Raw genomic sequence first — 27,610 nt, 5'->3', positions numbered from 1 at the left:
GCCCTCCCTCTCCTCCCTCCGCATGCCAAACTGACACCCAATAACCCTGCACAGCATTAGGTGCCATGGGATGTCAGGACTGATCAGTTTGGGGGCACCAGATTCCTGGCCCTAAATCGTCAACTTTAAATACTGTAGCAGTTAAATACCAGCAACAGCTAAACCAACTAATTAAAATCAAGCTTTATTTATACAGCACATTTTAGACATGGAATGCAACACAATGTACTTTGCATGAAAACATTTACTACACAACATAAGAGGATAAAAAAAATGATAAAAACTGAACAAGTAAAAACTGGTCAAAAAGCTTCAATGCTCTGCTACATGTCGAAAATGCCAAAACAAAAAAAGCTTTGGTGAAGAAAACAAGGTTTTGGTGTTGAGTTTGAATCCTTGGGAACCATTTATTGTCCAAGGCCTATTATTTTGGAAATCATATCTGCATCAATAAAATACACTATGATATGGAACACATATGTATTGTTCTCTCTATAAATTCAAAGCAGCAAAAAAACATTTCTGAAGTGTCTAAAATCGACATTTCAACAGTTTGGCCTGAAATGCCCTCTGTCTTTACGACAGTCCATCGTCTTGATTACACGCAAGATGATAGTTAATACTATAGGGGCGCGTGGTATTGGAAATCGAAGCACTCTTGAGCTGTTGATGGACTCCAACTGTCACATGGGTAATACTTCTTATAATGCACTATTAACAGATACATCGCGGGCCAATATGTATCCGTATTTCACCAAGAAAGGGGTGCTTGCAACAAACAGAAGGCTATGTGCGTGCTAGAGAATGGAGAAAGCGTCACCGGGGCGCATGGATGGACGCAGCAATGTCGTCCACAACAGTGCCACTGACTGCGGTGCGGCAGCGTTACGCCATCGTTCATTCCAAGAAACCTACGCGGCTGGAGTCTAATATAGGCCATCTAATTCTTACCATTGTCATTTTCTGACAATTGACTTGGCCAATAGAGTCAAATTTGATTAATAGGGTCCGGATCTGTGCAGACAGACAGGCACAGTGGATAGATATTGACTACTGACATTGCATGCTTCAGTATATCCGCAGTGACATAATATTAAACCCAAACGAACCGCAATCTGAGCCGAGCAATTGTGATTATGTATGCTAATATTTATTGTTAACGATATGATTTCTTGTGCGGCTGACATTCCCGCGGACTGTACGGGATGTTCTCTCTGCCGTCGTCAGTCACATTGAATTCTAGCAGGTTAGAATTCCATGCACAGAATAAGTCAATTCATAGGGCATGCTCTGCAGAATGACCACTACATTTCCGGCTATTCTAAAATGGTTATGAAATAGGCCTACGTTATTTGACCTCCATTTTATGTTGTAAATTAATTTCCCTATTCTCGCTTTCGGAGATTGGAGGAGAAAATTAAGCATGGCATCCCTGTCCTGTGGATGCTGATGTGGGATTGAGGGCTCTTGCATTCCTGAGAGAGCGACTCACATTAGTGAGATGCACATTGGCAACATCATGACATAATCGAATGACAAATTATTCGAAAAAGCAAATGGCATAATATTTGACCAAGATGTCTTTGTAAGACAAACACAACTATAGGATATTCTTATTCATACATAATTATTTCCGTTGTTTTATTGATGAGTCAATAGCCTAGGCTACTGTCAAATAATGTCTGATAAAAAGATAAAAACACATGGTCGTTACGTTTCCTATCTGCATAATGTTGCCTGGCGACTGTGTGGTTGGCAAGCTGAAACACTGGTTTCGCTCTTCCTTTTCTCTATTACACTATTACCTATTACACTTGAACAATGACAAACCAATCATTGGGATGGACCCAATACTGTACAAAACAGAGGCAGTAGGTATAAACTAGTAGCTACTACACATGCACACAACACTCAATCCACGAGCATCACAAGGCATTCTGCTTCATACACAAAAACATAACACATTTCTCATAGTTCGCTGTTTTGTTGGATAGAAGGTGTCATGCACGCGACCTGCAACGCGCGAGAACGCACAATAACCTATCATCATCTCCTGTGAAAAACAGTTACTGTAGCTAGCGAGCTCTTGAAGGTTTCAAACAATGATACAATGTATCCAGCATTACTGTACCTGCAGAGCCGCTGGTGGTGAACTTCACTTCGTTGCAGTGCAGTTGCCGTGTCTCCTCCACAGATCACCTCCTTGCTTATCAGCCAGGGGCATACCGGTATGCAAAATTATGGTAATAAAGCCACATACTAAAATGTAAATTTGCTACCTGTCAATATAGCTGCACCGTTTGAGCCATGTAGGCTATTCGGAAACAGAGCAGACTTTCTCAGAATCTAGCCTACCCTGGAAACGGACTGCCCCAGGTTGAGAAGTGTTATGTTTCTTGACGCTGGCGGGATAGGGATGGATGGTCCTCTCCTCATTGTCCCTTTTCAAACTGATGCTGCGATTTCACACAGCAGCGTGCGCCAATGTCCCACACACACAGCTGGTCCTCGCGAAAAACATGCTGCTTCGATCCACGCAGTTCCAGCGCACCGCACTAGGACTCACGAGACCAGAGAAATACTCCGCCCACTTGAACAACTTGCAGTGCTGGCAGTGGCATACTGTAGTCACTACAGTGGAGAAACAGGCCTATCTATGCCTTTTGTTTCTCAGTACAGGCTCTCTGGTATGGTATTAGCCTTCAATGTAGTTTTAAGTAGGCCTATAATATTATATATTTCATATAATCTCAGTTTGAACAAATCCTGGTGAATGACTGAGACAATGGCTAATAGCAGGCCTACACTGTAGTGGTTGCCATGAATTTGACAGGCAGTTTAGTGGCAAGTACAATTCTGTATTTCATATTACAGTATTGCTACTGTAATATACATACAGTCTCAAAGCAAGTACTGTGTAATGACAGTACAATATTGCAAAATGGACTATTATTCTATTAAAATACATACATTTTCCCACAATGCACCATCATTTACAGTATTATGTAGTTAAATGTTTGAGTTTACTGTTCAAAGCCTAAATTCCTGTATCAATTAGTTATGTTACAGTGTAACACAATAGACAAAGTAAATACATGTTGAATTACCTTTCTGTACCCTAATTCAATAATTACTATCTAATATTAATAATGACTGCCAACACATACAATAGGGTTTCTCGCCGCTTGAACCCTTAATTTACATTTACATTACATTTAAGTCATTTAGCAGACGCTCTTATCCAGAGCGACTTACAAATTGGTGCATTCACCTTATGACATCCAGTGGATCAGCCACTTTATTACTTGATGATCATAGATCAGAATGTGAAGAGGTTCCCTATATTATTATTGTATTGTCTGAATCAAATATAAGCCTGGACCTAAAGTATTATCACAGTGCCTTCAGAAAGTTTTCACACCACTTGTCCACAATGTGTGTTACAGCCTGAATTTTAAAACATTTTTGTCACTGGCCTACACACAATACCCCATAGTGTCAAAGTGTTATGTTTTTCGAAATGTTTACAAATTATTTCTTTTTTTAAAGTAAAAAGCTGAAATGTCAAGCCTATATAAGTCCAGGAGTAAAAATGTGCTTAGCAAGTCACATAATAAGTTGCACGGACTCTCGGTGTGCAATAAGTGTTTGACATATTTTTTTTAGGACTACCTAATCTCTTTAGCCCACACAGTGATAATAATAATACACTTTAGATGGTGTATAAATACACCCAGTCACTACAAAGATACAGGCGTCCTTCCTAACTCAGTTGCCAGAGAGGAAGGAAACCCCTCAGGGATTTCACCATGAGGCCAATGGTGACTTTAAAACAGTTTAATGGCTGTAATAGGAGAAAACTGAGAATGGATCAACAACATTGTAGTTACTCCACAATACTATCCTAAATCACAGAGTGAAAAGAAGGAAGCCTGTACAGAACAAAAATATTCCAAAACATGCATCCTGTTTGCAACAAGGCACTAAAGTAATACTTCAAAATAAAAAGCAATTAACTTTTTGTCCTGAATAAAAGGTTGTTTTGGGCAAATCCAATACAACACATTACTGGAGTACCACTCCCCATATTTTCAAGCATAGTGGTGGCTGCATCATGTTATGGGTATGCTTGTAATGGTTAAGGATGGGGGAGTTTTTCAGGAAAAAAAAAATCAATGGAATGGAGCTCAGACGGGCCTGGACACAGGCAAAATTCTAGAGGAAAACCTGGTAGTCTGCTTTCCACCAGAAACTGGGAGATTAATTCACCTTTCAGATGGATAATAACCTACAACACAAGACCAAATCTACGCTGGAGTTGCTTACCAAGAAGACAGTGAATGTTCCTGAGAGGCCGAGTTAGTTTTGAATTAAAAATAAATGGCTAGACCTGAAAATGGTTGTCTAGCAATGATCAACAAACAATTTGAAAGAGCTTGAGGAATATTTTAAAGAATGGGAAATGGTGTGTAAACTTTCAGAGACTTACCCAGCAAGACTCACAGCTGAAATAGCAGCCATAGACCTCCGAGACTTCTCATAAAAGCCTTCAGTAGTTAATTGCTCTACATTTAGCTTGTTTTTGCATACAGGTTGATAGGTTACATTCTGTACCAGAGAGTTGCCAGGTTATATTCTACACCAGAGTGTTGCAAGGTTATATTCTGTACCAGATAGTTACCAGGATATATACTGTGAGTCGCCAGGTTATATTCTACAGTGGGGCAAAAAAAGTATTTAGTCAGCCACCAATTGTGCAAGTTCTCCCACTTAAAACTATGAGAGAGGCCTGTAATTTTCATCATATGTACACTTCAACTATGACAGACAAAATGAGAAAAAAAATCCAGAAAATCACATTGTAGGATTTTTAATGAATTCATTTGCAAATTATGGTGGAAAATAAGTATTTGGTCAATAACAAAAGTTTATCTCAATACTTTGTTATATACCCTTTGTTGGCAATGACAGAGGTCAAACATTTTCTGTAAGTCTTCACAAGGTTTTCACACACTGTTGCTGGTATTTTGGCCCATTCCTCCATGCAGATCTCCTCTAGAGCAGTGATGTTTTGGGGCTGTTGCTGGGCAACACGGACTTTCAACTCCCTCCAAATATTTTCTATGGGGTTGAGACCTGGAGATTGGCTAGGCCACTACAGGACCTTGAAATGCTTCTTAAGAAACCACTCCTTCGTTGCCCGGGCGGTGTGTTTGGGATCATTGTCATGCTGAAAGACCCAGCCACGTTTCATCTTCAATGCCCTTGCTGATGGAAGGAGGTTTTCACTCAAAATGTCACGATACATGGCCCCATTCATTCTTTCCTTTACACGGATCAGTCGTCCTGGTCCCTTAGCAGAAAAACAGCCCCAAAGCATGATGTTTCCACCCCCATGCTTCACAGTAGGTATGGTGTTCTTTGGATGAAACTCAGCATTCTTTGTCCTCCATACACGACGAGTTGAGTTTTTACCAAAAAGTTATATTTTGGTTTCATCTGACCATATGACATTCTCCCAATCTTCTTCTGGATCATCCAAATGCTCTCTAGCAAACTTCAGACGGGCCTGGACATGTACTGGCTTAGGCAGGGGCACACGTCTGGCACTGCAGGATTTGAGTCCCTGGCGGCGTAGTGTGTTACTGATGGTAGGCTTTGTTACTTTGGTCCCAGCTCTCTGCAGGTCATTCACTAGGTCCCCCCGTGTGGTTCTGGGATTTTTGCTCACCGTTCTTGTGATCATTTTGACCCCACGGGGTGAGATCTTGCGTGGAGCCCCAGATCGAGGGAGATTATCAGTGGTCTTGTATGTCTTCCATTTCCTAATAATTGCTCCCACAGTTGATTTCTTCAAACCAAGCTGCTTACCTATTGCAGATTCAGTCTTCCCAGCCTGGTGCAGGTCTACAATTTTGTTTCTGGTGTCCTTTGACAGCTCTTTGGTCTTGGCCAATTTGCAAATAAATTCATTAAAAATCATACAACGTGATTTTCTGGATTTTTTTTTCTCATTTTGTCTGTCATAGTTGAAGTGTACCTATGATGAAAATTACAGGCCTCTCTCATCTTTTTAAGTGGGAGAACTTGCACAATTGGTGGCTGACTAAATACTTTTTTGCCCCACTGTATATATCTTTGATTGCAATTATTCCAGAATGAGTGAGTGTTCATGTGGAAAGGATTAGCATTTCAATTAATATAATTCTAATTGTACTGTGTGTAGTGATCCCTCTGGTATTTCCCGCTCTCGCTCAGTCCACACACACACTTCCCTTTTCCCACCAAGCCACCATATCGGCTTGGCCCACTAGGGAATCTTCCCTATTATTTGTTAGTAACATACAGTTGAAGTTGGAAGTTTACATACACTTAGGAAGGAGTCATTAAAACTCGTTTTTCAACCACTCCACAAATTTCTTGTTAACAAACTATAGTTTTGGCAAGTCAGTGAGGGCATCTACTTTGTGCATGACACAAGTCATTTTTCCAACAATTGTTGACAGATTATTTCACTTATAATTCACTGTATCACAATTCCAGTGGGTCAGAAGTTTACATAAATTAAGTTGACTGTGCCTTTAAACAGCTTGTAAAATTCCAGAAAATTATGTCATGGCTTTAGAAGCTTCTAATAGGCTAATTTACATAATTTGAGTCAATTAGAGATGTACCTGTGGATGTATTTCAAGGCCTACCTTCAAATTCAGTACCTTTGTACTTGACATCATGGGAAAATCAAAAGAAATCAGCCAAGACCTCACAAATAAAATTGTAGACCTCCACAAGTCTGACTCATCCTTGGGAGCATTTTCCAAATGCCTGAAGGTCCAAATGCCTGAAGGTACCATGTTCATCTGTACAAACAATAGTACGCAACTATAAACACCATGGGACTACGCAGCCGTCATACCACTCAGGAAGGAGATGCTTTCTGTCTCCTAGAGATGAACATATTTTGGTGCGAAAAGTGCAAATCAATCCCAGAACAACAACAAAGGCCCTTGTGAAGATGCTGAAGGAAACAGATAAAAAAAGTATCTATTTCCACAGTAAAAACGAGTCCTATATCGACATAACCTGAAAGGCCGCTCAGTAAGGAAGAAGCCACTGCTCCAAAACTACCATAAAAAAGCCAGACTACGTTTTGCAACTGCACATGGGGACAAACATCGTACTTTTTGGAGAAATGTCCTCTGGTCTGATTAAATAAAAATAGAACTGTTTGGCCATAATGACCATCGTTATGTCTGGAGGAAAAAGGGGGAGGCTTGCAAGCCGAAGAACACCATCCCAACTGTGAAGCACAAGGGTGGCAGCATCATGTTGTGGGGGTGCTTTGCTGCAGGAGGGACTGGTGCACTTCACAAAATAGATGGCATCATGAGGCAGGAAAATTATGTGGATATATTGAAGCAAAATCTCAATATATCAATCAGGAAGTTAAAGCTTGGTCGCAAATGGGTCTTCCAAATGGACAATAACCCCAAGCAAACCTCCAAAGTTGTGGCAAAATGGCTTAAGGACAACAATGTCAAGATATTGGAGTGACCATCACAAAGCCCTGCACTCAATCCCATAGAACATTTGTGGGCAGAACTGAATAGGCGTGTACGAGCAAGGAGGCTTACAAACCTGACTCAGTTACACCAGCTCTGTCGGGAGCAATGGGCCAAAATTCACCCAACTTATTGTGGGAAGCTTGTGAAAGGCTCCCCGAAACGTTTGACCCAAGTTAAACTATTTGAAGGCAATGCTACCAAATACTAATTCAGTGCATGTAAACTTCTGACCCACTGGGAATGTGATGAAAGAAATAAAAGCTGAAATAAATCATTCTCTCTACTATTATTCTGACATTTCACATTCTTAAAATAATGTGGTGATCCTAACTGACCCAAGACAGGGAATTTTTACTAGGATTAAATATCAGGAATTGTGAAAAACTGAGTTTAAATATATTTGGCTAAGGTGTATGTAAACTTCTGAATTCAACTGTATATATTCTCTACCAGAGAGGTGTCAGGTTGTATTCTATACCAGGGAGGTGTCAGGTTGTATTCTATACCAGAGAGGTACCAGGTTATATACTATACCAGAGAATTGCCAGGTTATATACTATACCAGAGAGTTGCCAGGTTATATTCTATACCTGCCTGTTTATATCCTATAGTGCATTCGGGAAGTATTCAGAACATTTTGACTTTTTCCACATTTTGTTACATTACAGCCTTTTCAAAAATTGATTAAATTGTTTTTTCCCCTCTCATCAAATCTACACCCAATACCCAAGACAAAACAAAAACAGGTTTTTAGTATACAAGCTTGGCACACCTGTATTTGGGGAGTTTCTCCCATTCTTCTCTGCAAATCCTCTCAAGCTTTGTCAGGTTGGATGGGGAGCATTGCATTGTCTTGACTGTGCTTAGGGTCATTGTCCTGTTGGAAAGTGAACCTTTGCGCCAGTCTGAGATCGAGTGCTCTGGAGCAGGTTTCATCAAGGATCTCTCTGTACTTTTCTCTGTTAATCTTTCCCTCGATCCTGACTAGTCTCCCAGTCCCAGCCACTGAAAAACATCCTCAAAGCATGATGCTGCCACCACCATGCTTCACCGTATTGATAGTGCCAGGTTTCCTCCAGACTTTGCATTCACGACAGATAATAAAATCTTGGTTTCATCAGACCAGAGAATCTTGTTTCTCAGGGTCTGAGAGTCCTTTATTTGCCTTTTGGCAAACTCCAAGCAGGCTGTGGATGTGCCTTTTACTTAGGAGTGGCTTCTGTCTGGCCACTACCTTAAAAGGCCCGATTGGTGTAGTGCTGCAGAGATGATTTTCCTTCTGGAAGGTCCATCTCCACAGAGGAACTCTGGAGCTCTGTCAGAGTAACCATCGGGTTCTTGGTCACCTCCCTGACCAATTCTCATAGTGAAGGGTCTGAATACTTATGTAAATAAGGTATTTCTGATTTTATTTAGAATAATGCTTTAACAAAATGTGGAAAAAGTCAAGGGGTCTGAATCATTTCTGAAAGCACTGTGTACCATAGTTGCCAGGTTATATACTATGCCAGAGTGTCTAGGTTACATACTTAAGAGCTGCCAGGTGAAACCTGCCAACCCACCTGTATAGATTATAACCTGACAGTAGCTCTCTATACTGAGAGCTGCCAGGTTATATTCTATACCAGAGTTGCCAAGCAATCCTCCTGGGATGCTAATAGCCATCCTCCCTCCTGCATGAATCTGGTCTGACCCTACTACACAGTTGATTCTAATCTATAGTAGTAGATCGATGACCTTGAGTAACTGAATCTGGAGTGTCAGAGCAGGGCTGAAGAAAAAGCCTGCACAGCCAGTAGCTCACGAACAGGAATCTCCAACCCTGTTCCTGGAAAGCTACCCACCTGTAGGTTTTCGCTCCAATGCCAGTTGTACCTAACCTGGTTCAGCTCATCAAGCAGCACATTTTTTTGAATTAGGGTTCTGGTGAAAACCTACAAAACAGTAGCTCTCCAGGAACTGGATTGTACAGCCCTGCCCTCTACCTGTGTTCACCTGAACCTACAGGAGGTATCCAAATGCAGTGGGAGTGCTCATCCCCAGTGAGAGCATGATCCTAACTGGTTTATGCAACAGACCTTTCCCGGATTCTCTCCACCAGTGGAGGACCCAGACAGTCATGGCATGTTCCCCCAGCCAGGCAGTTATATAGCAGCATTATGTAGGCTTGGTCTGCCTGCCTGCTGTGAGGGGAACTCCACTGCTATCGAACAGTTTGTCAGAGACCCAGGATCACCACACTAACACAGGTCACCCACTCAAGATCAAATAAATATAATTACTAGTCCACAGGACGGAAAAATACTCAGATATTTCCTGTAAAAGAGCGAAAGGAAGGATCTCAAAGTGATTAAATGAAAGCATGTGCACATAAGCTCAGACAGATCACCATAAAGCAGTCAGCTGAAATTAATATGGCATGGCACTATTTTCCACTGTGTGTAGTACTTCAGTGTGTCAGTGTTTAATTTGGCTATGCGTAAACTCACACTCAAAATCGGTCTGACGGCAGTGATTTGATTCAAGGACTGGCTACAGACCCATCTCTCTGTGCTCCTCCTCCCCAGCAGAACCCATTTGGTCCTCAATAAATACACCGTTGGACTTGTGTAAAACCCCCTCATGCCGATCTTGTGATGGGGAACTCTCCCTCCTTTGAGAGAGAAATCCTGCGTCACAAGGAAATAAGAATAATCCGGTTGGAGCGTGATTGTGGTCAGGTGATGGAATGAAGCCAGAGGCTATGGGAGGATCTGGAATCCCTGTTGGCTTAGACTGATGACATCATGTGATGACATGTCTTTGGTCAGTTTCCTTTACTTCTCCTGTGCTGGAATGTCCCACGGACAGAATGAAGTAGGAGTAGTGTTGAACAGAGTAAAGTACTTGATTAAAGTTGCTGCAGCCATTACATGGGAAATGCCATTTAATTCATAGAGGGTATTATGCATTAGTTGTCCTGGTGAATTGAGCTAACATTTTTCACTTTTGAGGGAGAATGGCAGAGACAATTCTTAAATATGTCCCAAAAGAAGTACTAAGGGCACTTTCTACTTATATGAACGAGGTGCATAGAACTAATCTCATAGAGAATCTCGCAGAAATACAGTAATTTGATTGGCAACAGTCCCACCTACAGGATACCATGAATGCTTAAAATAACAATAGAACGACATTTCAGAGATGATCAGATTTATTACATTTGAACATAATACGGAGAGGCATTAGAGATAATCTGTTAAGGTATGACAAAACATATACACATTTGAATATAAAGCTAGTTTATTGTGTAGCAAATCTGTAGGTTTAAAAAGGCACTTTTACATTTTAGTAGAGTCGCTGACCAGATATGTTAAGAATTATTATTAAAAGCATCAAACCAAGCACATTTTTTTTGTATGCATGTATATAAAAAAACAGAATGATAAAACCAACCTCAAAAGTATGGCTAACAACAATCTGGACTCATAGGTAGACTTAAAATAGTAAACGGAAAACAGAAATTAGTATGATGTTTGGTATGTTAGGTATTAATTTGTGTATGTGAAATATTCCATTTCGTATGATATGAATGTGTATGTTTCCAATTGTAATTTGTACAATATGCAATGTTAAAAATTCAAATTTATTGCGACTAACGTTGGCTAGGCGGCTAACGTTGGCTAGGCTAGTAGTTACCCCCTAGAGTCGACATCCGCACCCCCGCGGCAATGTAGTTAGCATAATAATTTCAACAACAAAAAACACTATCAAAGCTGTCTGTTAAAGATATGTTTTTTTGCGTGGGCTGAGTCTCAATCCACCACACCCACCAATGGCAGCCTTCCGCATTTGTGGTGGAAGGTGGCCAAGCTAGAGGTGTTTGCCAGACCATGAGACATCCTTGGGGAAAATAAATACAATCGTTCCCCACGAAAACGTCTGTAGCGTCTGAACGGTTTGGCCTAGAAACTAATATGACCACTACAGAGAGATGACTCATTAACACAATCCCCACGGGACTCGTCTGAAGTCGGTACTGCCGATCTGCCAACTTCAGTCTGTAGCGTACGAACAGTTTGGGCTACACACTAATATGACCCCTCGATGAAGTGACCCTCCTGAACACGTCGGTTGTTTTGCTCTAGGATGCCCACAAGCCTCGTCTGAAGGTAGCCCGATACTAGTAAAAACATTTATGGAAGTATGCAATGTGTAACTTTTTGGGCTACCGGGCCAAATTCAGATAGAAAAGTGACAGATCTATACCACACTTCTATGTTTCCCATTCTGAAGTTTCATTTGTGTGTGTTACTTTCGGTTTTGTACACAATCTTCAACCAGCTGAAAATACAATATTTTTGGTTATGGAAAAAAGGTATATTTCACAAGGGTTTAGATGTTACAATGATTCTCTACACCAGAGTTTCCCCAAACTCGGTCCTCGGGATTCCAAGGGGTGCACGTTTTGGTTTTTGCCCAAGCACTACACACCTGATTCAAATAAATAAAGCTTGATATCATTATTTTATGTATACCGAAAGGGGTCCTAAAATTCTAAATCAAGTTGCTAAATGATCCTTGGTATGACTTATCTAGACGCTTAAGGATTAAGGTTAAAAGGTAGTTAGCATGCTAAGTACTTGCAAAGTAGCTAAAAAGAATTCAGTCGTCACAAATTTGACAATGATCTAAAATTGTCCGTGATGATTCACCCACCCAGCCAACCACCCTCCTTTCGTTTTTTGCCTTAAGTAACCGGTTTTATGTAATCATACCTAACGCTGCATATCATACTCATTTGAGTGTCCCAGATTCTTGTTTAATATGTTATGTCTAGTCAATGAGACAAGCCTGGACATAAAAAAAAATGACAGTGGTCCCCTTCTTCAAGCAGCACAATGAAAATGTTTTTACCCAGTAGTGTGACTCATAACATGCCAAACAGTAAAGCAATTCTGAAAAGGAATAGAGGTACCATTTGGGACAGCTCTGGATGGAAGGTGTATGCCTTTAGTTGAAGTCTCGGTTAGAGAGGATGACAGGAGCTACCAAGGTCCAGAGGTAGAGAGCCAAGCCTATCCAGCTAGAGCTAATCTTCACCCACACTGCTGGCATACTGCTCTGCATGGCCTGGTAGTCTGCGTCAGGTCTGGGGAGAAATCAGGATCAATCACATTTTATTTACCATCTCAAAACCAGTAGACTGTGTGTTGGTTTGAAAATCAGGTTGTCTGAGTACCACAAGACTGTTAGCCTGCTGACCTAAAGCCCTGGCATTAAATTGGGGAGCTGACGCATGTATCCAGGCCTTAAACAATGTGAATCACCGCAGTTATACTTGTACACATTCCTATTCCTCTCCCATCACATATAACCAAAGAAAACCAGAGCTACTTACTGGTACCAGTTGGTGAGTGTCATCATGATGTATAGGGAGGCCAGGCACAGGCTGAAGTGGAAGAAGGAGTAAGAGTAGGTGACCGCATCTTCCTCATTGTCCACAGCCCGTCTGACCCCGTCCTCCCCCATGGCCGCCTCGTGGTCGTCTGCAGCCAGACCCTGGTTCTCCTCTGTCTGCATCAGCCTGTTCACCTGGGTGTTGTTGGACGAACGGATGCTGCAGGCGAGAAGAGGGAAAGAGCAGGAAACCCGTCAGGAAAAAAAAAGGTAAGTGATGTGGACAGGCTCAAAGGGTCTGGATTTCATTTGAAAGAGCTCTGAACCAGTGTTTCTCAAATCCAGTCCTGAGGATCCACAGGCTTAATCTAGCACGGTACTTTGATCAGGTGTCTCTGGTCTGGGCTGCTATGAAGAGTACCCGGTCCAGTCCTGTGGGTAGTTGTGTAAAGTAACAAAGTATTTCTACTTTGTTACTGTACTTAAGTAGTTTAGGGTATATCTGTACTGTACAATTTATATTTGTTGACTTTACTTCACTACATTTTCAAAAGAAAATGTATACTTTCACACCGATACATTTCCCGACACCTTCATTACTTGCTACAAATTCAAATCAACCTGAAGCTGGAAGAAAAATTAAAAAACGAATAATGTTGGAGAAAAAAAAAAAGACAAGCAACATCGGTGAGTCGGCGCACTGATGGGTGAACTCGCCTGCTGCCTAGCTAAACGACGACAAACAAGCAGAGTTGAGCCAATCCTCATATGTTTGGGCAAACCCAAGGGCCTTAAGTATAAACCCCACCCACTGGGAGGCTGTCACTCGCAAAACAGTAATCTACTCAATCATGTCCAACATCGCTCTACCACCTGACTACACCGCTCACGTCGCAAAATACATTTAGGAATCTATATTATTCAATTACTGCACGCACCAACGAGCGTCTGCGTTGCCAAGGGCTAAAATAGAAGTCAGTTCTATTTCTGACGCAGATCGTGCTGCAAGTTCTGCCTCTCCAATCTCCTCATTGGTTTATTGAAGCAGGTACCCACGTGCCATCTCATTTGTTATACCCACGTGGGTGACAAAGACGAACGAGGTCGGTGGTGGTAATGCACCTAATTTATGAAAGTTGCCAATCGCAATATAAAGTCAAGAGAATAAAAAGCCTAGGAGGAGAGATGACTAGAAATGATTCGGTTGACTGTTTTGTGTGGATTAATTGGCGGAGTAGAGGACCTTGTTATTTGACCTGAAATGCACAAATCAATGTCTATATCCCAGGACAAATTAGCTAGCAACAGCAAGCTAGCTAAATAGGACAAATTAGCTAGCATGTGCAAGCTAGCTAGCTAAATTGCTATATATGTGTAATGCTTTGACATGTCCCCAAATTAATATAATTGGTTTAGAGTTTGTTTTGATATTTTAACCTGCGTATCGTGATCGCGTTTGGTGTGCGGGGACAAAATATATTTATGCATCCCCAAATTAATATAATTGGTTTAGAGTTTGTTTTGATATTTTAACCTGCGTATCGTGATCGCGTTTGGTGTGCGGGGACAAAATATATTTATGCACGCGCGCAGCCGGTTTCGGAGGACAAACACCCTTGGCTGTATCTAAAATAAATGTTTTATTTTCTCAGGATGAATCCTTCATTCCATCAGATGAAATGTCTGTTAGGTTTACCAAAAGTTCAGGAAATACTAGCGTCAAAGAAATCGCTGCCGTTAGCTTGCTAAACTAACTAGCCCATGTTTGCTAATGCAACAAGCAGTGTTAGTTGATGCTAGCTAATCCCATACCTAAATAGTTTAACTACCTACTTTAGCTGGCTAAAAATGTGCCCAGATTTGGGAAGCTTTGTTAACTGACGTTAACGCAAATCGAACTGACATAGCCAATTCCCCCCAAATAACGCACAGCCCCCAACTTTGAACACACTAGCGGTTGGAGGACTAAGTAAACTTGAGCGCAACATTTAAATGGACTGGAAAATAACAGTAAGTTTTGGGACTAAAGCTAGCTTGTGGCGAAATCTGCACGGAGCCTTCACCGTGCACTGCCACTTTAAGAGCGCATGAGCAGTAAGGGAGGAGGAAATAAAGAGAGCTCATTCAGCACTTTGGGGAGGAGCGACAGTTTGATTGTGTGTGTGTGTGGTAGATGTTGGTTTTCAGTGTGTGTAGTTTATAAAGTATTTATCTCAATCATCGGTGTAATCGGTCGTGGTTGTTTTCGTTTGGGACCGCGCCTGTTATGGATCGCATGGATTAGTAGCAACATTGTTGCGAAGCTTTAACATACAACCCAACAAACCATCGGACAGTACACCTGCACGCCTGAAGACCACAGCTAAGATCTCTTCTCTTTCTTTTTCTCTTCCCTCTATCGTTTCAGTGCTTTACCCTGCAACAGACTATTTTTCCAATGCACTTCCCATTGAAGTTCATTAGAGCTGGACTATTATTGCCCTGCCAGAAGTATTTGGACATTTTAGTTAAAAGGGGAGGTTGCTTGCAAGTTGTGTATTGTTATGTGAACTGTATTGAGGTGTACTAATGACATGTAGCAGAGAAGATTGTGGACATTTTTAAGGCCTTTGTTATGTCTATGAACACCCCCCACATTCATACCCTCTGCACTCCACCACTGGACGATAATACATATTATTGCAAATCCTCTGTTGATGACTGGGTTCTTTCTTGTATGAAGTTGCTGTTAAATTGCTCTGCCATTATTAGTATTATTATTATTGTATGAGGTATTCTTGTTGGGGTTACCCCTGTGCTGTGATGTGGGTTTTATATGGTGTATATTCTTTTCTCTCCACTGGCTATTTGGTAAACAGGCTACACTCTAGGCAGTCTCTTCTTCTGATGTGTGTGTGGGTCTGGTAGTGGTACTCTATTCTACTCTTTTCCTTTCGGCATGGTTAATACCTGCCTGGCGCCCGAACAAAATCATTCCTTACCCCTCTCTAATAAATACCGCTACAAGCTGACCACCGATTGTTATTGCAATTTATGTAAGTTGAGTTTTCAAAAAGGTAATATGTATACACATTTTTGTAGGACACGCTGTATATCGTAAAATTCGATTGCGCGACATACCACACATTTAATATCGAACCTTTTACCTCTGAAATATAGCTAACAGATTTGCTAATGTTGCTATCAAAAAGCTGATTGTAGTTGTAGTATTTCCACTAAAATGTCAAACATGCTAATTGCTAACCCATTTGCTAACATTTTTACAACACCAATAATCACAAAACATTGGTGGCTTGATCACAAGATCACTATTGGTAATGGTAATATTTCTTAAACAATGTTGAAAATACAGAGTGCTACGCTAGTCTGAATCTGGTCACATTTCCATCAGCTAACACCGAACCCAAACCGGCTGCGAGCATGCGCCATTGTGCATACATACATTTTGTCGCCCCACACCAAACACGACCTGCAGGTTTAATGATCAAAACAAACTCTGAACTTGGGGACAGTTCGAAAAGCATTAAACATTTATGGCAATTTCGCTAGTTAGCTTGCACTTGCTAGCTCATTTGTCCTGGGATATAAACATTGAGGTGTTATTTCACCTGAAATGCAAAGTCCTCTACTCTGCCAATTAATCCACATAAAACCGGCAACCAAATAATTTCTAGTCATCTCTCTTCCTTCCAGGCCTTTTCTTCTCTTTATATTGCGATTGGCAACTTTCATAAATTAAGTGCATTACCGCCACCGACCTCATTCGTCTTTCAGTCACCCATGTGGGTATAACCAATGAGGAGATGGCAACGCAGACTCTCGTTGGCGCAATAATTGAATAACAGATTTTTACATTTATTTTGCAACGCTCGAGCACGCGACGTGAGCGGTGTGGTCAGCATGTAACGTTAGTCAAGCTAAATACCCTTCTCTAAAACACTCCTGATCAAGCTAGCTAACGTTAGGTTTCCAATGTTGGCTAACACCCACTAGTTTAGCTAGAAATGTCATTCCTTGTGTTAGTTGATAAAGTTGTAATTACTGTAGACTTACGTTAGCTAGATCAATGAACATTGTAATATTCATTGGTCAAACTCACTTAACTAATGTTGATTATAGCGTTAAAATTAGGATCCTATACCTTAAGTATTTGGTGATGGTAGTTACCTAGTTAACAGTCTTTTCCTATTATTATTATTTCAGAGAAAGCACGTACACCATCTTAAGATTTTTAGAGAACTGACAGCAAACACATTGAAGAGAACATGCTTCACACTCCCGCCATCAAGCAGAGCACATTATTGAAGGCAGCGTCTCAAATCCATCGACAAAGCTGTGGTGAAGTATATGGTCCAAGGGCTCCAACTATTCGCTGTAGTAGAACGAGAACCATTAAAGGCCCACACTGCACTCTAATGAAGCATCCAAGAGAATGAAGGTGACTGAGGGCATGAGAGGAGTTGACCACAATGCCACTGACTGCTGGTCTGCAAGAAGACGGAGCTTCATTGGTGTTACAGCCCATTGGATAGACCCTGACAGTCTCAGATGCTCTGCAGCCCTGGCCTGTAAACAGTTGAGAGGATCGCACACCTTTGAAGTGTTGGCAGGCGCCCTAAATGACATCCATTCTGAGTTCGAAACTTGGAGTAAGATTGTCTGTTCTCACAATGACTACCTTATTCAAAGCTTTGAAAGTTTTTGGAGAAGGTGAAAACAACAAGGCAGTCGAAGCAGTGGGTGGTGGTGGTGAGGCAGCTAGCCAGGACGATGGTGAAGAGGAACAAGGCTGAGGCCATCAACATCCTGCAGGCTGAAAGCAATGTCCAGCTGAAGTCGCCTTCCTCACAGAGTATGCTTCTACCATGAGCCCAGGGGCAAAGGCCATCAACATCCTGCAGGCTGAAAGCAATGTCCAGCTGAAGTCGCCTTCCTCACAGAGTATGCTTCTACCATGAGCCCAGGGGCAAAGGCCATCAACATCCTGCAGGCTGAAAGCAATGTCCTGCTGAAGTCGCCTTCCTCACAGAGTATGCTTCTACCATGAGCCCAGGGGCAAAGGCCATCAACATCCTGCAGGCTGAAAGCAATGTCCAGGTGGGGTGGCTACTTCCAGCTATCAACTTGCTGATCACAAAACTTGACCGAATCAAGTTGTCCCTGAAGTACTGTAAGCCTCTAGTGGAAGCGCTATAACTGGGACTGACGAAGCACGTCAGCCACGTTTCAAGAACCTGAGCTGATCGCAGCTGCAATCCTTTTCCCCCAAATTCACAACAACTTGGACGAAGGATGACGCCACCATCAGAATGGTTAAGACAAAATGTGGTTCATAAACAATATTTTATTCATAAACAACTTTTGTATAGTGTACATTTTGACACATCATAGATTTGAGAAGCAGCCATTTAAACTACAATCCTGACTTTGAAGTGCACGAAGACATCTCAAGCACAATTAAGCTCCAAACAGCTGGACAGATACCTGGCCTGTTCAGCTGATCATAGGGAGTTGCTCAAGTCCTTCCCAGCAGTCTGAGGTTGAACACACCCTTGCCTGCCCCAACTGCATGTGAAAGGCTGTTCAGCATTGCAGAATTTGTTTTCAGCCCAATAAGAGCAGGGCTGGATTCCAGAAACTTTGAAAAACATATTTTACTGAAGATGAACTGCAAATTCAACTTCAAGTAATGACACCTTAATGCTAGCAAGACCAAGGAAAGGGATGCCTTATGCGTTGTCACATTTCAAATTCACAAGTCATAGGTGTCCATGTTAAAGGTATGACCTGACACACTGATTTCGAATCCAGTTCCATCAGTGGTGATGTCCTCATATTCCTACAGTGAGGTTGTGTGCAGATCTGTACATGTACTTTGAGTTACCTAAAAAAAAAAGTTTTTTAAAGAAACTAACTATAGGGTTCTATACAAAAACAATTCTCAAGCAAAGTGACTGATTGTAACTTCTTATGTTTAGTGGCTATATTTTGTCTGTAAGAGATGTATTTAAGTGTTATCCGAGCACTTTTTGCATCCGTAAGACTTACCTTCCAGAAAAGCTCAAACCAAATAAAAGATCTCTCTGTTTTGCTTTTCAGATTTACGGCTCTAACATTTCATACTTAAAGTAGCTGATATTAAATGTACTTCAAGACTTTTACTCAAGTAAGAGTCTAATGAGTGACTATCTTCTAAATGAGTCGTTTTCCAGTAAGGTATCTTTATTTTTACTCAAGTATGGCTTTTGGGTACGTTTTCCACCACTGCCTGTGGGTCCCCAGGATTGGAGAGAACCTTACTCTAGGTTGTGATGTCATACCTGGCATACAGTGTGCAGAAGAAGAAGATGACCAGTCCTATGATGCCCTGTGCATCCCACCACTGGACCTCTTGTCCTGGGGCAGGTGTAGGGCTGGGTGTGTTGTTGACCAGACTCAGCAGGCTGGGGTTACACTTACGGTCTGTAGGAAGAAAGATAATACTGCCATACCGATGAAGGCCAAAATGTTATGCTTTTAAAATCTATTTTTCTCTCTCGTGATTTTTGGCTGCAACTCATTTCATGTTGGATGAAGTGATCACTGACCCAAGTTGACCTTTCAGGTAAAATATGCTTCTTCACAGTCTTTGTTGCAGACTTCCCATTACATGAATTCCATGAGTCAGTATGCAGCCATGTGAGTCAGGGTTACGAGCATTGTGAACCATGATTCTGAACAGGGTCATCAGTAGGGTCATGATGAAACTTACTGGGGTTGTTGGTCATGGCAGACCATGTGACATACATGGTGTAGAGGGAAATGAGGGAGGCCTGGAGCAGGCCTGAGCTAGGCTGGGCCTCCTGGGGGAAAATAAATAAGTAAATAAACAAGACAGACACACGACACATTAGTCTAACTCTGTTCAACAATATTCACATGAACAAATTGTTCACAGGTGCAATATGCAGAAATTTCACCGCCATTTCCTGGTTGCTAAAGTTCAAACAGTTCGCCTAAGTTCTGTGTGACAATACAAGCAGTCATTGTGTAGAAAATCCTTGTATCACTACAGCTGTGAAATATAATTTCCATTACCAAAAATATTGTATTTTCAGCTGTTTGAAACGGGTGTACAAAATCAAAAGACAAAAACTAAACTTAAGCATAGAAAAAGCGCAGATAGAACAGATCTACCACTTAAACGTGCTTTCAATGAGAATAACAGATCTATAGCTCAGTTACATATTGTAGTTAACATTTTGATGATCTTTGATAATTGCAAACATTGCTAATATTTACACTCCAGAATGAACTTCAGTATGTGTATGTATTTCAAGGAGTGCAGGCTGTTTCAGTCTTGTTCCTCAAAGAAACATTGTACTCTATAAAACTGTGGGAACTTTCAGTGTGCATGTTTCGATCTTTCGAGACTGAAACCTCACCTGAACTTTGGGCAGGATGGCAACAATGGAGATGATGATGCAAAAGATTAAGTTAAGGCTAATGAAGATCTTGTGTTCAGTGCAGTCATCTCCCGTGGTGTAATAGACATAGAACAAGACCACAGCAGAGAAGGCCAGGGCATAGTGTAGCACCGTGAACGACAGGAGAGCTGTGGGAGGGGAAACATAAGAATATATCACATTATTAAATTATTTTTCATTTGCACTAGAAAACCAGGGTCATTTTCTATTCAATTCAGGAATTAAACTGAAATAGCTATATTTGTCAGGAACTCTCTCTCAGTGAAATGTCAGTTTACTTCCTGAACTGACTGAATAAAAATAGAACTGACCCCAAACCTGGAGAAAACATTGACAAAAAGTACATTTAAATAGAGGTAGACAACACTAATTTAAAATTAGCAGACTGTATTATCAATACCTGCAAACCAGCACTTGCTGTTTCCCTCCTCAGCATTCTCCAGCCAGGACTGGTTCCAGGTGTGAGAAAAATCCACCAGCAGGATCAGTTGGATGATGATGAAGATGAAGGAACCCACTACGCCAAAGTAGAACCACACTGGAACACAGGGTGAGTTGTTAAGACTAAATGTGCAATGGGTGATTAATTGACCATAATTGACTACACGTCATTGGCGATGCGTCACTTGGGCCGGGCCCACCAATATCCAGGAGATTTTTTTTTTTTTAAAAACCTTTATTTCATCTTTATTTAACTAGGCAAGTCAGTTAAGAACACATTCTTATTTTCAATGACGGCCTAGGAACACTGGGTTAACTGCCTTGTTCAGGGGCAGAACGACAGATTACCTTGTCAGCTAGGGGATTCAATCTTGCAACCTTACAGTTAACTAGTCCAACGCTCTAACCACCTGATTACATTGCACTCCACGAGGAGCCTGCCTGTTACGCGAATGCAGTAAGCCAAGGTAAGTTGCTAGCTAGCATTAAACTTATCTTGTAAAAAACAATCAATCATAATCACTAGTTAAACTAGTAATATCATCAACCATGTGTAGTTATCTAGCGTGGCCTGCGTTGCATATAATCGATGTGGTGCATATTTGTGAAAAAGAACTGTTGTTGCTCCAATGTGTACCTAACCATAAACATCAATGCCTTTCTTAAAATCAATACACAGAAGTATACATTTTTAAACCTGCATATTTAGCTCGAAGAAATCCAGGTTAGCAGGCAATATTAACCAGGTGAAATTGTGTCACTTCTCTTGCGTTCATTGCACGCAGAGTCGGTGTATATGCAACAGTTTGGGCCGCCTAATCTGCCAGAATTTTACGTAATTATGACATAACATTAGGTTGTGCAAGGTTGTGCAATGCAACAGGAATATTTAGACTTACGGATGCCACCCGTTAGATAAAATACGGAACAGTTTCGTATTTCACTGAAAGAATAAACGTCTTGTTTTCGAGATGATAGTTTCCGGATACGACCATATTAATGACCTAAGGCTCGTATTTCTGCGTGTTATTATGTTATAATTAAGTCTATGATTTGATATTTAGTAGAGCAGTCTGACTGAGTGGTGGTAGGCACAGCAGGCTCGTAAGCATTCATTCAAACAGCACTTTCGTGCGTTTTGCCAGCAGCTCGTCTCTGTGCTTTATGACTTCAAGCCTATCAACTCCCAAGATTAGGCTGGTGTAACCGATGTGAAATGGCTAGCTAGTTAGCGGGGTGCGCGCTAATAGCGTTTCAAACGTCACTCGCTCTGAGACTTGGTTGTTCCCCTTGCTCTGCATGGGTAACGCTGCTTCAAGGATGGCTGTTGTCGATGTGTTCCTGGTTCGAGCGAGGAGAGGGACGGAAGCTATACTGTTACACTGGCAATACTAAAGTGTCTATAAGAACATTGAATAGTCAAAAGGTATATGAAATACAAATGGTATAGAGAGAAATAGTCCTATAATAAATACAACCTAAAACTTCTTACCTGGGAATATTGAAGATATGTTAAAAGGAACCACCAGCTTTCATATGTTCTCATGTTCTGAGTAAGGAACTTAAACGTTAGCTTTTTTACATGGCACATATTGCACTTTTACTTTCTTCCCCAACACTTTGTTTTTGCATTATTTAAACCAAATTGACATGTTTCACTAAATTGATTTTATTGATGTATTATATTAAGGTAAAATAAGTGTACATTCAGTAATTGTAATTATTACAAATAAATTCAATTAAATAATTTGTAAAAATGTATTTATCATCCGCTTAATCGGTATCTGCTTTTTTGGTCCTCCAATAATCGGTGTTGAAAAATCCTAAATCGGTCGACCTCTAATGTCAACTAACTTTGCTATCTCCTAGCAAATCATTTTCAAACTTATCATGTGGTTGGTGGTGGATCATGAAGCAGTGGCTAACATCTATTTTAAGGTAGGCTAGCTATAATATCCTATAGACTATGTCTTATTGTTGATGTTTGATGGCAAACTAATACCCATGGAACCACATGTAGAAGAGTTATACATCTTTGATATAACTGTACAATAGATGAAGGGAATAGCATTCCCTTATGCAAATGTTGCATATTGTTAACCAGGTCCCTTTGTAACAGGCAGACACACGCAGTGTTGCAATATTGCAGACCGATTACTAGCTAAGTTTACTCTATAAAAAGTATGCTCGATTACTGTGGTCTTTCATGCAATATCAGCTATAGATAAGGGAAGTAGCCTTAAACTGTTCATAACCCAAATGTTGTAACTCCAAACTAATTTCTGGGATTGGTTTTTAGTGCATTCTATGTATAGCCAGTGTCGTAGTTTTGATGCACGAGCTTCGTCGATTGCGTTTTCCCCACCAATATTTTCGTTAAAATTGCCACTGGTTATTAGTGTTTGGAGGAAGCTATTTGACATTGAAGTAATATAATAAAGTATACCTGTGTTGAATGTCCCATCTGGAATGAAGAAGGCTCCTACAGTTATCCCCACCAGTATAAGGAACTTGAAGAACCAGAATCTGAGAGGACAAAGCCACAGGCATTCATTCAATACATCACTTCATACAAAAAAACAAGTCCTGTGTCTGTACGCCATTAATAAAATACTGGTCATATTTTAATATGGCAATGCAATGTTTTTTTCCATGGCAAAAAAAAAAATATTTAGCAGGCCAACCTATTTGCTCCTGCTGTATGTAAAACATTGTGCTATAGCTTGTAAAATAAATAAATGTGACTCTGGAGGACACCACAATGTTTGTTTCCAACATTAGTGTTTCTTTTCTAAAGAAGTTATATCCACTTTGTGTTTTGTTTCCTTGCCATGATACAAACGAGAATGCAATATTTTATACTGGTATGTAAACAAATAAGGGTGTGGGGGAGATGCTTCACTGTCCTGGTCTGGCCAGCAGAGGGCAATGTATTCCCAAATATCACTATCCACTACAATAAAAGTCTGCTACATACCCGTTCTGTAGTGAGGCTCGGGGGTCCTTGCTGCTGCGAACACGGATCATGATGATGGAGAACAGGAAGAAGAAGCAGGCCATGGCAAAGCACATGCGGTACACAGACTTGTAGCCCACGATGACATCACAGTTCACCTTGTTTTCAATGCCTGGTATGGTTATGGAAGTTCCACCAACACAGAACCCAGGTATCTGATAGATCAGTGAAGAAACATAGTAAGAATTGAACCAACAATCTACATAACACAGGTCAATAAGTTGTCAACCACAGGGCCTTCTACACCAACTTGTGACACCAACTGGGTAAGAACCAGTCTCCTGCAAGCCACAAGTCTGTGTTAGCCCACTGAGCTAAGACCTTGGCACTAGTTCAGGGAGCTAACACAAATTTGTAGGTTTCAGGCAAGGCTCCTCATCAAGCAACCAGGACCAGGGTTGTGTTATGTGGTGTTACCTTCTTGAGCTGAGCCTCCATGCCAGGTAGGATCATGATGACAGAGACCAGGGACCCCAGCAGCAGCAGGAAGGAGAAAGCCAGCCGGGACACAGTGGAGTTGTAGGTGGAGGGACAGCATCCTGACAGCAGACAGGGAGCGGAGCCACACAGACATGATGCCTAGATAGATTGCACAGACAAGTCAAATTTTTGTTGTGCCAGAGAGAGATGGCATAATCTGGCAAATACATGCATGGTTTGTGTGTTTGCAACAAATCTACTGTGCGCCACTGCCTGTTATTCCCTTTATACAGCTCCATTCCTGTGTATTCCTCGTTTTGGTTACTATTTAATAATATAAAACTCTGCATTGTTGGGAAAGGTTCTTAAGCAAGCATTTCACTGTTAAGTGACAATTTGATAAGCTTTAAAAAAACAAAAATTGTCACGGCAACCATTGCGTTTCCCATCCAAATGAGCCCGGACAACTGTTAGTTGTATTGAAGGTAATCCTGCCAGTGACAATGACAGAGGCTGCCACTCATACAATTACAGTACAGCAATGAACACTAACACAGCCGTCTGATGCATGCTCTTTCTCAAGAAAGATGTTCTCATGATTTCTTGTTTTCCCTCATAACATATTGGTGGAGATCCAAGGTCCCTTTCCAACGTGTTTTAAGAAGAAGCGTGGAGAGGAACTGGAGCAATCAGGACTGATGAATTGAGGAAGACCCCAGTGGTGTGTATGTGTTGTATGAGGTCACAGAACAACAATGCTCCTTGGGAGGCATCTCACTGCTCTCTGATGATTCATGAAGACTGTCAAGTCAAGAGATGCTGTGTCAACTAGAGGTATAGGCTGGATCAGCCCAGAGATGTGTGAAGCATAGTTTAGTCAAGCACAGGGAAGCCTATGATGTGGTAGCTGGGAAGGATCAGCCATCCTTCATTAAATGATTGCAAGTTACAGTGCATTCAGAAATGGATTATTCCCCCCCATTTCAACATACACAATGACAAAGCAGGTTTTTAGAAATGTATATAACATAAAAAACTGAAATCTCACATTTACATAAGTATTCAGACCCTTTACTCAGTACTTTGTTGAAGCACCTTTAGCAGCGGAGTATTCTTGGGGATGACACTACAAGCTTGGCACACCTGTATTTGGGGAGTTTCTCCCATTCTTCTCAAGCGCCGTCAAGTTGTCGGTGCACAGTTATTTTCAGGTCTCTCCAAAGATGTTCGATTGGGTTTAAGTATGGGGTCTGGCTGGTCCACTCAAGGACATAAAAATTGACCCGAAGCCACTCCTGCATTGTCTTGGCTGTGTGGTTAGGGTTGTTGTCCTGTTGGAAGTTGAACTGTCACCCCCAGACTGAGGTACTGAGCACTCTGCAGCAGGTTTTCATCAAGGCGCTCTGTACTTTGCTCCGTCCATCTTTCCCCCACGATCCTGACTGGTCTCCCAGTCCTGGAAAAACAGCTATAGGAAGAGTCTTGGTGGTTCCAAACTTCTTACATTTAAGAATGATGGAGGCCACTGTGTTCTTGGGGACCTTCATTGCTGAAGAAATGTTTTGTTACCTTTCCCCAGATCTGTGACTCGACACGATCTTGTCTCAGAGCTGTCAACTGTGGGACCTTAAGCACGGTCAACTGTGGGACCTTATATAGATAGGTGTATGCCTTTCCAAAACATGTCAAATCAATTGAATTTATCACAGGTGGACTCCAATCAAGTTGTAGAAACATCTCAAGGATGCTCAATGGAAATAGGATGCACCTGAGCTCAAGTCTCATAGCAAAGGGTCTAAATAATTATGTAAATAAGGTATGTTTATTTTATTTTGAATACATTTGCTAAAATTTCTAAAAACATGTTTTCGCTTTGTCATTATGGGGTATTATGGGTAGATTGAGATTATATATATATATTTTTTAATTAGAATAAGGCTGTAAAGTAACAAAATGCGGACCATGTCAAGGGTCTGAATTCTTTCCAAATGCAGGCTGTATGCACCAGGGTAGGCCATAAAGTGGAGCAGTAGTTACAAGCTTTTTCTCAAAGGGTGTAGCCATTGTAGGTAAAACAGACACAGGGCTTTATGGTGACGTAAGAATGTGCTATAAACTCTTCAATAGAAAGGGTCAATAGGCCTAACACTCTCTGCATGGTCATTTTAGTGGTGTGGGGGTCCCCAAAATTGGATGAAATTCACGTTCTATTACTCAAGCAGGCTTAGAAAACGTTCAGTGACTAACAAATATACTAAACATTATTATTGAATTCGCCCACAACATGGCATCGAATATGAAAATGAATAATTTCAGTCACGTAGATGATTTGGGGTGGGAGGGGACAGCGTGACGCACTGAAACTGCATAGAAACCGGAAATTAGCCTAACATGAAACTGCTGACTTTTTCAGCAAATAAAACCATGTTAATTGACCGACAAAACAAGTGTCTGTTTTCAAACGAAAGTATTTAAAACCACTTCAGATCAACATAACATATTAGAATATACTGGGAAAAGTGTCTGTGTTTACATAAGGACCCAAAAACAAACGTCGTTGCACACTCTCACTCTAACAAAGTGAGCAAAATGACAAATAGGAAGTTATATAATTTATACTTACACAGCTAGCGATTGAACACAATGCCATACACGCTCCCATTTCAGTTCAGAACGAATACCCCAGTCCTAATTAAACGAAGAAAATGTCAACAAGTTACTTGAAAACGTTGTTGAACTACGCGTAGTTTCCTTCGACGCTATCCAAGCAGCAACAGGGCGTGTCTGAAGAATCAGGTACACCCTTTTGTTAGTCGGTAACTCAACACCGTCGACGGTGATATGTCCATGGGTGTCTTCAATCCAACATCTGGACTAATCAACTGCTGATGCGTTTAATAATGTATCAATATAAATAGCTCACATTCTAACTGAGGCTTAAAGTTCAGAATTACATGTTTATATTAAAAACAACCGTATACTGTAATAAGTGGAAGACACACACACATACACCTATAAATAATCTTCATGCTTGTTGATAAATCCTGGAGAGTCAAATGTGTAAATCACCTCTTTCCCTGATTATTCCACATCAGAAGGGAGAAGCATCAGCATTAAAACATGGTCCATTTACCCCAGTTGGACTTGTTTGCACTTGACACTTGATGTTATGTTGTTAGAGTAGTTAAGAAGTCATCTGTAGCAGCTACTTACAGATTCCTTAATCAACTGAAAAAATCTATCTATAGTAATTGGGCTGGCAAATGAATAGACAGGGGCAATTTCTCAGATTGTTCAGGCAATTCTCAAAAATAGGAAATTCCCGT

The 27,610-nt window shown here is 41.1% G+C and overlaps 1 protein-coding gene across 1 annotated transcript; it reads right to left on the bottom strand.

Moving 5' to 3' along the window:
- Positions 1–10,737: 10,737 nt before the first annotated feature.
- Positions 10,738–27,073, bottom strand: serinc2 (serine incorporator 2). Its single transcript, XM_029663205.2, has 10 exons — positions 26,908–27,073; positions 24,282–24,443; positions 23,826–24,019; positions 23,295–23,374; positions 20,808–20,945; positions 20,366–20,535; positions 19,693–19,783; positions 19,262–19,403; positions 12,943–13,161; positions 10,738–12,693 (listed from the first exon to the last, which is right to left on the bottom strand). The coding sequence occupies exons 1-10, from the start codon at positions 26,944–26,946 to the stop codon at positions 12,555–12,557; spliced, it is 1,374 nt and encodes a 457-aa protein (XP_029519065.1). The 5' UTR covers positions 26,947–27,073; the 3' UTR covers positions 10,738–12,554.
- Between the last annotated feature and the right edge of the window lie 537 nt (positions 27,074–27,610).

The sequence above is a fragment of the Oncorhynchus nerka genome, linkage group LG7 (genome assembly GCF_034236695.1).
Source record: "Oncorhynchus nerka isolate Pitt River linkage group LG7, Oner_Uvic_2.0, whole genome shotgun sequence".
Lineage (NCBI taxonomy): Eukaryota > Metazoa > Chordata > Actinopteri > Salmoniformes > Salmonidae > Oncorhynchus > Oncorhynchus nerka.
This window is presented reverse-complemented; position numbering and strand designations above follow the sequence as displayed.

Excerpts from the sequence above, each read along its gene's own strand:
- serinc2 (XM_029663205.2), bottom strand. The coding sequence starts at position 26,946 with ATGGGAGCGTGTATGGCATTGTGTTCAATCGCTAGCTGT. Across the intron at positions 20,536-20,807 it reads CAGCAAGTGCTGGTTTGCAG|CTCTCCTGTCGTTCACGGTG; the intron begins GTATTGATAATA and ends CCCCTCCCACAG. Across the intron at positions 12,694-12,942 it reads ACACTCACCAACTGGTACCA|ACCTGACGCAGACTACCAGG; the intron begins GTAAGTAGCTCT and ends ATTTCTCCCCAG.